The sequence below is a fragment of the Falco rusticolus genome, chromosome Z, assembly GCF_015220075.1.
Source record: "Falco rusticolus isolate bFalRus1 chromosome Z, bFalRus1.pri, whole genome shotgun sequence".
NCBI classification, from domain to species: Eukaryota; Metazoa; Chordata; class Aves; order Falconiformes; family Falconidae; genus Falco; species Falco rusticolus.
This window is the reverse complement of record NC_051210.1, coordinates 24,700,616-24,714,599: the sequence shown is the minus strand read 5'-3', so window position 1 is coordinate 24,714,599 and position 13,984 is coordinate 24,700,616. Positions and strand designations below refer to the sequence as shown.

Here is a 13,984-nt window from a genome sequence, read left to right as displayed (position 1 = left end):
TATTAAAGGTATTTAATTTTCAATGCAACACACTGTAGAAAGAATTACACTGAATATCTGTCTGCATTTTCAGGTACTTAATCATTCTTTTAATAAATAGGCATCTTTTTTCCTTTCAACAAAAACTTCTGTCCTGTTTGTGGTCATGTCAGTGTGCAGTTTCTTAATTCACTGTCCTTAAGGTAGATACTCCCTGTTTTGGTTAAAAAAGCTGACTGGTCTCCTGCTTAGTGGAACAATTGTTGTCAAGAAGCTGGTAATTTCCGTCTTGTCTGTGAATGGCAACAGCTGCATTAAGAGTCAGTGGGAGAAGTAAATGCCTGGGTCTTGCTCCCAGCGTATTAGCTGCTGCTAAAGACAACACGTAACAGTTGTGTACTGTTTCCTGCTGATTTACCAGAACCCACATTTGTTACCATGAATAGATTGTGTTCTGCGTCACTGGAAGGTTTCAGACTGTCTATTCAATGAGCTATATCATATGGTACGTAACGGAACTGGCTTCAGATACCTGGTTAGATATAACAGAAAAGGAAAACTAGCAGGGGAAAAATAGATCATGGTGTTCTGGGACCATAGTCATTCTTATATATGTGGCAATCACTTTTAAAAATTGAGAAAATTTAAATGCATCTTTTTCATGTAGGTTTGGAAGGCCAGTCTGTTGAAGTTTCCAATATTGTGGATATTAGAGGAGAATATAATCGCGAGCTTGCAATGAGAATTTCATCTGACATAAACAGTCAAAATAGATTCTATACTGATCTTAATGGATATCAGGTAATTATTGTCCATTAATTACATAGGGTCTCAGTTTTTTACTATCTTAATACTTCCAACTGTAAGGAGTTTGCATCATACTAATCAAACTCATGTTAAACTCCACTAATTATTTAAAAGGAGAAAAGCTTTATAAATGTACCTATTACAAAATTTGATTTAGACCAGATGAAGTAGCAACTGTTTCCTTTCAAGGAGTTTAAATATTCCTTTATATCCTTTTTAACGTAAGTGTAATACAGCAAGTTATGACAAGCCACTGTGTAGTTGCTTGTATATTTGCATGCCTTCTTTCCCCTCTGGTTTGTCTAGTTAGAGCCCTTTGGGCAGCACAACACTTGATGTCCATAAGGTCCAGCAACTCAGACCTAGAGAACAACTGCTTGCTGCTGTGGTAGAAATAAGTGATGTATTTTTCAAGTGTAATAACTTGGTCTCTTGGTAATGCATCTGCTGAAAAATAGTCCAACTATTTTCTTTACTTGGACTCTGCAGCACATATGAAAGAAAGAAGATTTTTCTCTTCTTTGCATTCCTTCCTTGCTAGAAATAGTTTTGCAAATACATTGAAAACCATACCTGCTGACTAAAAAAATGCTTTTCCAGTTAGTGTGTTGTACGGCATTTTGCTGGAGACAGTAAAGTGATTACTTAAACATGAAAATAATTTTAATGCTACTACTAATTTTTCAGGTAAAATTCAAGAATTCCACTAGCACTTTAATAAGCTTCCTTTATAAATCAACAACTTTCTGCTACTTCACGGCTTGCTTTCTAGGGGAGAAAAAAAATTTGTCATTCTATAACTGTGATTATTCTTTTTTTTGTAGGTTCCCTTGATGAATCTTTCAGGTTTTTTTAAAATATCCTTTGATCTAAAAGTACATTGAAGTTATCATTTCCAAAGTGGTAATTTTAGCCACAGATCTCCAAAAAGCTAAATAATACAGTCGATTGAATGCTTTGGTGCCGCTTGTGCTTCTAAAGCACATGGGATAAATGTCTGAAAAGGTCTTTGAAATTTAAATGTATAGAACGAATGTATTTTATTGAAGTTTGTGTTCATACTGCAGATCCAGCCCAGACTGACGATGAGCAAATTGCCTCTTCAAGCAAATATCTATCCAATGACTACAATGGCTTATATCCAAGATGTTGGCGTTCGTTTGACACTTCATTCAGCTCAGTCTCTAGGTGTTGCAAGCTTGAAAAATGGTAAGCATAAGTTGTTAGATATTATAATGGCCTACCTTTCACTGCTGTCTGAAATAGTTCATTCAGAGATTACCATACTTACTAGCGTTTGAAGAAAGGAAACAGGTTTCTCCAGCTCTGACAAATTTTAGAATATATCCATAAGGGAGGATGTAGGGGTTGTTCCCACATGAGATCCTGTCATCTTCAATGGAAGATCTGTCTCAAACTAAAGCCAGAAGAAGGAGATTACAAAAAAGACAAAAGGAGCAATAAATTGTCAGAACCAGGTACTTTTCACCCAACAACTCTGATGGAACTGAAGGATGAAACAGCAAAACTAAGCTTTTTTTCTCTTTTGTACTGTTCTGGTAGCAGAGAGCTTAAGATGCATAATGTGATGCTGATCTGTTTGGGTTTTTATTCATTTGTTTGCTTTAGGGTTGAAAGCACTAGTCTTAAGGTATACACAGTATAGCCTAAATCCCTGTCAAGGAAAACAGTAGAAGCTTTTTTGAAGACTAGAATTAGTGAAATAAAGGATAAAAATAACCCTGGGTATAAATCAACATACTTCTTCTGAAGGAAAATCATACCTCACAGATTTAATGGGAGTACTTTCAAAGAGCTTATGAATAAGATGCCAAGAAAAATCAATTCATATTAAGAACTGGAAGAGAGGTGCAGTATTGCCCTCACAGCAGGGAAGGCTATGATGAACGGCCTGGAAGGCTGAAAGCAGGTCAGGTATTCAGTCTATACTGCTACCAGTATATACCAGAATGCCAGAGGAGGCATTCAAATAAAGCTAGCAAGTGGTGGGCAAAATAAGGTATATAATCCATAATTTAAGATATATAATTCCTTGCTGTAATATATTGTGAGTTAATTTACACTGTTTCAAAAAACAATGGAGTGAATACTTAGAAGAGAAAAAGCCCATCAGAAATTACGCCAAAACCTACTTCCCAGTTTCTTTTCAGAAAAATGTCGTATTAATGTCTATTCTGACAAAAGGTGAATACAGTACTAGATCGATGGAAGTATTAGCAAACCTAATTAATTTTAGGGTGAAGAGTTAACACTGATCTGTAGGCCAATGCTTTAATAAAACGATAGTAGAAAATACAGCCTTTTGTTCCAAGACCACCTGATACAAGATCCAAAACACTTTTTTTCATGCCTTCCATTGCTAGAAACTAAATTACCTTTGGCCTGATGATGTTGTACCATCAAATGTTTGTAGGCACTCATAACATAGGTAGTGGAGACTAAATTAGTGTGCAGAGGCTCCGTTCCTTGTAATAGTGTCTGTTTTCACTCTTTAACAATCCTAGTCTCTGCATCACAGAGGAATGCAACATGTAAGTCCAGAGAGACCTGCACTGTCTGTCTTCAAGTTCGGAAAGTTAAGGCTAGCACTGTTTGCCATATTGCAGTTCAGTATCAGGGAGAAACTGGCTTTTTGTGAGCATTGGTTTCATACCAGTCAGAGGACATTAGAGGCTTTTCCCCTACTCCAGTTAAATAAAAGAGCAAAAGATGTATCCCATATCTGGTCATAGCAATAATTTCTTAACTATATCATTCTTTGGCAAGCTCTATTATGTCACACAAGGTTAAGCGATAGAAACATCAAATATTTATTCTGTATGCCCATTAAACAAAAGGAGAATGAATTCATCTGACTTGTTACCATTAGATAGTACTTCACAAAGCAACTGTGTTTACTACCTTTGTCCTAAGGCTATGTTGGACTCCTTAAGAGAGAACATATATGAAGCTGAAGGTTCTGTGGCTGCTGAAAGTCATATGCTTCATGACACTTCTTTTGAAGGCTCTTCAGGTTCTCAAAGAGATCCTGTAAGAAAATCCAAAACATTACAGATTAGGCAAGTGCCTTCAGTAGCTGTGTATCTGTGTGTCTAAAGGCATAAGCCACCATCTGAGATTTGTATGAACAGCCGATTGTTTCTCACTTCCCATTCTTGGATTAGAGACTGGTTCCTTACTATGGAGCAGTTAACTCTCATGCTGTGAGATGATCTCAGCAGTATGGAGAGTATTTCTTGCTGTATTGTCATCAGCCTTCAACATCAGCTTCTAAGAGACTTGATTAAAATCTGTGAAGTACATATGCCGCAACTGTATTCCTACTTCCCATCTCTTCCCATTTGTGGGTTTGGATGCATAATCATTTTTTAATGTTAGATGCTGAACATCTTCCACCTGGTAAATTCCATCTAGTTCTGCTCCAGTTTATGACTTAGTGGATTATCCTCCATGCCTCAGGGAAGACCTCCAGATAGATGGGATGCACCACTGTCATTTAGAGGTGGATTTCCCTGCAGTCTAATGTGTCATTAGTGGGGTAGATGGGGATCACTTATGTCCTGAAGCCTCATGCAATACACTTTTACCATTTGTAACCCAGAAATTTCCCTAAAACTTTTAAATCTTTGACGCGCTTTTGAAATGGTTTTTATCACTGACTTTAGCAGCACTGATTATTTTTGTTGTATTTGCTGTTCGCAATCACCTTAAGAATCGTAAAGCTTTGCTTTGTTGGCCTTCATTATCATAGTTTCTTGAAGAAAGTTGGAAAGATAGTTAGGTAGTTTTAGATCTAGAGCTTCTAACTTTTTTTTGAAAACTATGACAAAATTTTATTATAGGTTTGTGGTGGTTCTAGCTTTTTTCAGAGACATCGTATCTGTCTGTCAGGCCAGGTTCGTACAGTGTTCGTGCACTGTTCGTACAAAGACCATCAGTTTGAGGCACAGTCCTGGCCTTATACCTTACTTCAAAATGGTAATTTGTTTCTTACTCATTGCCAACTGACTTTTGTCCTGGATACAAAACATCTGTTTTTACTTGAGAGAAGGAAAGAAAAAGTATTCAGGAAAATCGGATGTGTATTTGTAGAAGAATGAAGAAGTATAAAAGAGACTGTCTCACTATGCAGCCATTCCTACTAGTTTAAATTGTGCATTTCTTACTTAGGAAACAAGTACTTCAGTCTTCAGTTTTATTTAGGAAGCAAGTATGCTTGTTTGAAGATTCCGTGTGCAAAAACCATAACAGCCTTAATTACATATCTGAACTGGTTTCCCTCTGGAGGTATAATCCTGAAAAGATACACATTTCATCTTCCGTAAGGCTATTTATGATTTAAACATCATGCTAAAAGAGCTATTCTGAATGGCAGTGCTACAGTTCAGTATAAACTCACAACTTTCTACTCAGTATTCATCTAATGCAAAGTTCTTTCCTACTCCCACAAGTGAAAATATCGTTACAGGGAGGAGTGATTGTGAGGTTTTATATACTCATATTGCCTACCTGTTTCTCCTTCTGCCTCCAACTGTGAAACAGAAAAAGGAAAAAGAGAGGTGCCTCTTTTATGGAGTGTAAGATGAAGAAAATTTCCTTTATGGAAGGTCTCTCTATACAGCTGCAACTACTCAGGGTGATTCTTCTCTTTGATCACTTGATGTGCCCAGCATCCTTGTTAAAAATAATAGTTAACAGTAATAACTTTTCATGTTAAACTTCTATTAAATTCCTTGTTAAAAATAATAGTTAACAGTAACAACTTCATGTTAAACTTCTATTTAGACTCCTATGTCAAAAATTTGTAGGACCTTCTGCTGAAAGACTTGTGAAAAATTTTTGAAAGGTTTTAAACAGATGAAGCCCAACTGTTTTCATATTCAGTCCTAACAGTATTGATCTGCTAATACTCCTCCATACTCAAGAGAAAAATGATGATTCTTTATAGTTATATTTCAGAGTATTTTTCTTAAGCTTAATAGAAGCTTTACATATTTTTGTTACTACTGTAATTCTTCTACTGATCTTTCAGGTCAGTTGGAAGTGATCATGGATCGTCGTCTTATGCAGGATGACAACCGTGGCCTTGGACAAGGTGTCCAAGATAACAAGATTACAGCTAATGTCTTCCGACTTCTGCTAGAAAGAAGACATGGAACAGATGTGGTAGGATTCAATGTCTGGATTTTTCTGGCTAATCAAGATACAAATATTTATTTCTGTTGCAGCAGCAGTGAACTCGGTAAAGAAATTATTCCATGAGCAGTAGAACTAAGGAAACAATAGTTTCCAAGGGAGTTTTGTCAACTTGCTTGCATATTCTTACTGGAAAGACTTAATCTTTCACTGTTCCTCACACAAACACCTGCAGTGTCTGCTTTCTCACTCACACTTCAACACATGTACTGTTGTGGCAGTTGTCTTTTTTCTTTTAATTTTATTTTTCTTTTTTTATGGAGGAAGCTTTGAAAAATGCTAATTAGCAAGTCTTCTGCTTCTTAACACAATTAGCTGAATCTGGAAAAAGGTTCACAAATTATTTTGGATGAATAGATGGAAAGAGAAAACATAAATTTCATTTTCTTAGGAAATAAGATTTAAGTGGAAATATTTAGATGCCAGACATGTAAACCTTATCGCTTCATTATGGTTCTGGGAAAGTTGAGACCCATTTTTTTTGTAAGGGTGGGTTTTTTACTTGCACAGATCAGCTCAGTTTGCCTTTTTCTTTAGTCTTTTTAATAACTCTTCAGTTTTCTTTCAGTTCTTTGCATTTGCTCTCTTTGATTTTTTTCCCTGCCGTTTGGGGGGACAAAATAAGTAGTATATCTTCATACTGAGGCAGTAGAATCATGATTACAGCACTGAGTATATTTTAAAATCATCACATAGATAAAGATGAGAGGTTGTATACTGAGCTGCTAATGAATATGCAGATAAATTGGAATTAACTCTGGTTTGTAATGGATATCATTAACCACTGCGAGAGGATGATAATATCAGGCTTAAAGCTAATTTCCACCACTTAATGATTGACAGTGGTTTTTTCAGGTTGTACATGTTATTATGATTTTCTAGTTCATCATGTATAACACAGGCAGAATATTAACTACATTTATCACTGTGGTGTGCAAATACCAGAGCTAACTTAGAAGAAGCCAACTTGAGTTTTGTAGCAGTCTAGCTTTGATAACATTGAGCATCACCCAGCTTAATCTGCCTTTGTAAGAAGAAACCTGCAGAGATCTATACTGTCATAGAAAACTACTTTAGTACCCAGGGTAATTTGTGTGTTATTAAATTAGAATGTGAAGCTGGTAAGTCAGAATTATTGGACATGGAAATCTGTATTTACATTAGCAAATAATTTGAAAGAACAGGAGCAGATCAAATCAGTTAGTGCCACGGTGCTTGCATTGATGCTCTGTGCCATTTTGCCGTGTTCCATAGAACCATAAAATAACTCACAAAGAGGTATCTCTGGAAGACTTCTAGTCCAGTCCCTGCTCAAAGCAGGTCTATTTTTGGATCAGAACAGACTTTAAAAACTGCCCAAAGGATCAGTCATCCATTGACTGTTAATGGAGATGTGAAGGGTTAGAGCACATTTGGTACATATGTCCAGGGAAGCTTCTTCGTTACTTCCTTCTAAAAGAAAACTATTCTATGCACACTGAGACTCATCTGCAAACTCACTCAGTGCCTGGTTGAGTTAGCTGTAAGTTTCATTTCAGAATGGCGCTGCTGCTTCAAACCAAAACACTCCTTTGGAAAATAGTTTTGAGTTTACCTTAGAACAAAGGCAGCCTAAACAGCTCTGAGATTATCTGGTTAGTGAAACATTTACATGTGTCTTTGCATACATTCATCAGTTTATTTGGGATACTAGTCAGATATCAGCTTAGTAGAATAACAATGTATTTCATTTTTCTTACTGAAATTTTTCTGACATATTTGAAAGATTCTGTGCAAGTTACTGAGAATCTTTCAAAAGAGCATGGACAGTTACCTGCTAAATCAAAAACATTTAAGGTGTTCTGGGGTACTTGTGTTCCAGCATCTGCCTGCCTTCCGGCTGACCTTTCCCGCTGAGCTTATAATAATTCTAAACAGCTGGAGAGTAAGCCTTTAAGAGCCATTGGTTCTTAGACCAAGGACTGTCCCTCTTGCACGTACTTGAAAAGAGGGGGGATCAAAGCTATGGGAGAGTGGGAACAGCCAAAGAGGTGCTGATACCAACTGATACAGGGTGCACAACCCGCAGGAGCCAAGCAAGATCTTTTAAGGAAACGTTCTCTTTCTGGTGTTACATCTGGAATTCCCTTTTGCTGTTTCAAGAGTGTTCGAGCATTTTGTTTTTCAAAATTTATATGAACATTGCTAACATTTTTGGATTCATGTAACTTTCGGATGTGTTAAAGTAAGGAAGGGTAGTAGTCCCCTTTCTTTCTGTTTTTTTTAAATGTACAAACATTTTTTAGTGCATTGTTACTTAGAAGGTAGTTGTTATAATAGTTTAAAAATAGCTCTGTCAGAAAAATTATGAAAAAATTATATGCAGTTTATAAATGTAATTGGCTGCAGGGTGACTCATACAGTGATCCTAATTTTGTTGTTGTCAAGCCCTATTTTGTTATTGACTTGAGGAACCATCGAACCTACAAGAGGAGAGAGAGTTTTGATCACTTGGCATCATTGCCAGTACAAGCTTTTTCTAAAGTGTATTCCAAAATATTTCATTCTGTGTTTTTTCAAAAACAGTTCTGAGGATCGGGGAACAGGATTTTTTCTGCTCTTTGGGAAACTTTCCCATACAAGGCGAGCATACGAAGTGTAGGATGTGCAATTCTTTAAAATTAAAATAAATGTTAATCACTTTTGTGGAGTTAATTTGGTTGTGACAATATCAACCAAAAGTTTCTTTTATTTTACATCGCTGAAATACTTTTTTCTTCCCCAACCACACACTTAACAGTATATTTTAATGGCAGACTCAAACCACATGAATGTCCTGAAGTGTAAAATTGACCTGTTCAGTGGGTAGATAGAATTCTTAATAACTGGTAGCATACTCAGGTAGCCTGTATTCTACTAAGTCCTTAATCCTGATGTTACCTGGGTTTTGGCTCATTAATTTAGCTCATCTAGCCAGTAATAAATACTCATGCTGATACTGCCTCTGTACAAAAGACTTCAGTTTGTTTTGTTTTGCTGAAGTTTTTAAATGTATTTTATTTCCCCCCTAAGCTGGATACTATAAAAGGTATGTTCAGAGTGATGATATTGTTCATTAAGTAAGCTATGTATATGGTAAGAGCTGGGCAAATCTCATTTTACTTTACATTATACTCACCTGATTTCTTGACAACTTACATTCTGCAGACCTACTTCTATTGATGTTGTTACTGTGTTTTGATACAATTTCTTTATACAACTACTTCCCCTCCTAGTAGATGTAACTAATTCTGCTTATATGTTCATTCTGTCTTGCAAGCATTTTTGGGGGTCTGCGTATCTTTTTGACTTCTACCCTAATACCTATTCTTTTTTCTGAGATCAAGCAAGAACTGAAGGCATTGCCTTTTTAAATTGAAGGGATTATTATTTAGCTGAGAATGAAGCTGAGTATAGTTATACGTACTTGCTTGTCAAAAGAGTAAATGTTTTTTCCTTTTTGAAAATACAGGCTCTTTATTTTACATTTATTATAAGTTGTGTTAAAAATAAGCATTGATGCTTTTTTAATGCCCAGGCCTTAGTGTGCTATATTAGTACAAGAATATGAATGAAATAAGATTTGTAGGAGATGGTAACAACTATTTCATCAATGACATAGCTGGAGAAAAGATGCCATGCCAGGCACACACTTTGTTCTTGAGATTCCTATTTCATAACTTGCCTTGGCTTGCTTAATTTATATAACTGGATTTATAGCCTAGTCTCAAGCAGAGAGCAAGGATTCATTGGCTCAAATAGCTGCTATGGTTTGGTGGAGGTTTGTTTAGAAAAACAATGATACAGGCAGTTAATAAAATCACAAATATGTGGCAGTCAGGTAATCAAACTCCTCTTCTTCCACCATATACAACTATTCTTTTTTTTTCTTATTAAATATCTCTCAGTATTCACTTTCTCTGAAAATATAAGCTTGGTGATACAGCTATGTCTGATTATTGAGTTGCATTTGCCACTTACTTGGTGTGTGTATTTATAATGCACATGTACATTTCACACAGTAGCTGTATTCTACACTGTGCATTGCTCTGCTATGTGTAACCACACCTTAACAGGCATAATTAACTCTGTTTCAAAAGAGCAAAAACTCACCATTGGTTTAACTATTACCGTTCAGAATCATTTTCAAGCCAGAGTGTGGCAACCTTAGATATTCTGATAGCATTTCTAGTTATGACTACCATAGTGAACTTGCCAAATCTATACAAATTCTTGAACTTTAAAGTTTGGGGGGTTTATGGTGGCCACAGAAGAAAACATAAATACATTTCCCGCTCTTCCTTTCACACAGAACACAATGCATTTTCTTCAGAGCCTTGCCACATATATTTAGTAAGGGAGGTACACTTATTTGTCGTTTCATTTGGAGAGAGATTCAGGTATGTGTTAGCTCTTTACAGCTTTGCTTAAAATGCTACGTTTAAATTATTATTACTGCTACTACTATATAGATGATACTGTATTTCTTTTGCTGGAAGTTTTGTCTGCTGCTCAAGAACAGCATTTCCATGTCTTATTTACCTACAAATACTATCTCTTTTCAGGTCAGCACTGTCCTTGTTTTTATGCTAGGGCACCTTACAGCTTAATTTCTTTGAAATACTGTTTTTCCTTGACACTGACAAAGGTATGTTGCAGAAAGTTTCTAAATAAAGATGGATTTATCTCTAACCTCCATTCATGTGATACTGCCTAAAGCTGTAGCGACTGAATGTTCTCACCCTACAGCAGGGCAGCAGCCATGTGTAGCTGGCTTGTGGTGAAGTAGGCAGTACAGAGGACTGCCTTTCTCTGATTTCTGGTCTTACAGCTATGTCTCTTGTGGGTTTTTTTCATCTATGTAGGTAATCCCTACAGTGAATTACTTTCCTTTGGTTGTTTTTATTTGTCTTCATTTGTGCGTACCTGTCTGCCAGTTCTGTTTAGAAAGAAGGTATTTTATTTCAATGGTATTCAAGCTCGGTGTCTCAACTTTTAGCCAATGTAATTCACCAAAGCAGACGGGTAGACCTCTTCAAAGTCTTTTCTCAGCTTCTCTGGGCTAGTGAAGTTTGAGGTCTTAAATTTAAACCTTTCTGTATCACCACTTCTAGGAAGGCCTACTGATTCCTCCTGCAAGCTCTGGTGGTAGGGCAGAATCCTTAAGAAGGGAGGTCTGCAAGTCCAGCTTCTTCTGGAAGTTAAGTACTCACAGGGGATAATCTCCTTGTACGTTGAGCAGCAGACTTCCAATGAAGATAGCCTCTCTGGAGGACAAAACTTAGAAGATACAGTTATGTAGTTTCTGTCTTTATCATCAGTTTGGTGACTGACTTCCTCATCAGAGCAGCATTCCAGAAAATTTCTTATCACTGTGTTCTGCCATCATTGGGAACAGGATAGGCTCTTCCCAGTCAACAGGAAAAACCTAGCACTGTGTATCTTCCACAGTTTTGGCATGGGTTATTTATTTAGGCGTTAAGTCCTTCCTCCTTCCTTCTGCACCATTATTGAACAATATGTAAGGAGGGGCTATAACTGAAGTATAAAATACTTATATTGTTGAGAAAAGCATATCATGCTGTCTATCTGCTTTTGTGATCCCTTTCATCCAGCTATACTGATGACTGCATATTTGTCAACCTCAGTGTTGTGCTTTATGGTGGTGTGCTTATGGTTACGGTGACTATACTTTCTTTGCCATCTGCACTCTTCTGTAGACCAGCGAGCAACTGTGCTCCAAATGATCGGTTTACAAAACACGATTGCTATTATGGCATCTGATTAAAGACTAACTAAATTAAACATGATGACCTGACAGTCATGGAAGGAACAGTGATAGGTGGAGGAAGCTAAAGAACGTAACTAGGGAGGAGTGGAGCATGCCAAACTGGCTGCTCCTGAGACCATGAAACAAAGAAGGTTAGATTGTTCCTGGTGTGAAACTCAACAAGATAACTCACCAGAAATCACTTTCTGCAGACTATAAGAGCTTTAGTGCCTAAAGGGGTTCAGGACTTAGAGGATTTGGAGGAAGGAGAAAATTTTGGAACCTTTTTTTTTTTTTTTTTTTTTTTTTTCTCCAGAAGCTTGTTATGAGATGCTCAGTGGAAGGCACATAGGACAGGGAGGAAGGATCGAAGAGGAACAAGTGGGAAGAATGGGGTAACAGGGGCATAAAATGTCCCACGGACTGGAAATGGGGAAACATAACCCCCATTTTTAAAAAGGGAAATAAGGAAGACCTGGGAAACCACAGATCAGTCAGTCTGACTTCAGTGTCTGGCAAGATCGTGGAGCAGATCCGCCTGGAAACTACACCAAGGCAAACAGAAAATAAGCAGGTGATTGGTGACAGCCAACATGGCTTCACTAAGGTCTAATCATGCCTGACAGATTTGGTGGCTGCCTCATGGCAGCATTGATAGATGAGAGAAGAGTGACTGATGTCATCTGCCTGGACTTATGTAAAGCTTCTAACACTATGACACTGTCCCACACAACATCCTTGTCTCTAAACTGGAGAGACATGGTTTTGACAGGTGGACTGCTCAGTGGATATGGAATTGGCTGGATGGTTGCAGTCAGAGAGGTGAACGGCTCAGGATCCGACTGGAGACTGGTGATGAGTGCTGTTCCTCAGGGGTCCACGCTTGGACCAGTGCTGTTGAACATCTTTGTAGGCCACACGGACAGTGGGATCAAGTGTACCCTCAGCGAGTTTGCCGACGACACTAAGCTGAGTGCTGTGGTCAGTACACTGGAGGGAAGGGATACTGTCCAGAGAGACCTTAAAAGGCTGGAGAAGTGAGCCTGTGTGAATCACGTGAAGTTCAACAAGGCCAAGTAGAAGGTCCTGCACCTGGGTAGGGGCAACCCTCAGTATCAATACAGGCTGGGCACAGAATGGATTGAGAGCAGCCCTGAGGAGAAGGACTTGGGGATGTTGGTGGATGAAGAGCTCAACATGGCCCAGCGATGTGCACTGGCAGCCCAGAAAGCCAGCCAAATCCTGAGCTGCATCAAAAGAAGCATGGCCAGCCGGTTGAGGGAGGTGGTTCTGCCCCTTTACTCTGCTCTCTGAGACCCCACCTGGAGTACTGTGTTCCACTCTGGGACCCCCAATGTAAGAAGAACATGAACCTGTTGGGCTGAGTCCAGAGGAGGGCCACTAAGGTGATCAGAGGGCTGGAGTACCTGTCCTATGAAGACAGGCTGAGAGAGTGTGGGTTGTTTAGCCTGAAGAAGAGAAGGTTCCGAGGAGACCTTACAGCAGCCTGCCAGTACCTAAAGAGGGCTTGTAAGAAATACTGAGACAGAGTTTCACAAGGGCCTGTAGTGATAGGACAAGGGGGAATGGTTTTAAAGTAAAAGAGGGCAGATTTGGATTAGATATTAGGAGGAAATTTTTTATGGTGAGGGTGGTGAGACACTGGAATAGGTTGCCCAGAGAAGTTGTGGATGTCCCATCCCTGGAAATGTTGAAGGCCAGGTTGGATGGAGCTTTGAGCAACCTGGTCTGGTGCAAGGTGTTCCCTACCCATGGCAGGGGCGTTGGAACTAGGCCTTTCCAACCCAAACCATTCTATGATTCCATGATTATGTGATACAGGGTTTGATCAAGTCCAGTGCTTGATCACCACAGGCTATCTTGTATTCTTATTAAATGTTTTCTGTCTGAGCACACAAACTTTTCTGAATCTGTGTGAGTCATTAGCCAACTTCAGGTAAGAGCAGGAACCAAGTAGAATAAGAGGCCTGTGTGTCAGCTGTTGGCGGGATGGAGGGGAGGAGAGAGAGAGATCATGGGACTGAGGGACCAGTGCAACTGGTGCCAGTTGCTGGCAAGACCTACGTTTTCTGTGTGTGCATGTAAACTGCTAGCAAACTTCAAGTTGGCACCTGGAAGGGTGTGAGGTCTGAATGGGTGAATGGTTAAAAAGCCTGCAGTCCAGGCCTCGTT

General features: G+C 38.5%; 1 protein-coding gene across 2 annotated transcripts in view; it reads left to right on the top strand.

Annotated features, from left to right (window-relative positions):
- The window catches only part of MAN2A1 (mannosidase alpha class 2A member 1), a 121,182-nt gene that overhangs the window by 89,591 nt on the left and 17,607 nt on the right, over nt 1-13,984 (top strand). For both annotated transcript variants that reach the window (XM_037372756.1, XM_037372758.1), the window contains exons 17-19: nt 647-780; nt 1,854-1,995; nt 5,840-5,973. In XM_037372756.1, the coding sequence (XP_037228653.1) occupies nt 647-780; nt 1,854-1,995; nt 5,840-5,973 (410 nt within the window). The remainder of the gene's footprint in view (nt 1-646; nt 781-1,853; nt 1,996-5,839; nt 5,974-13,984) is intronic.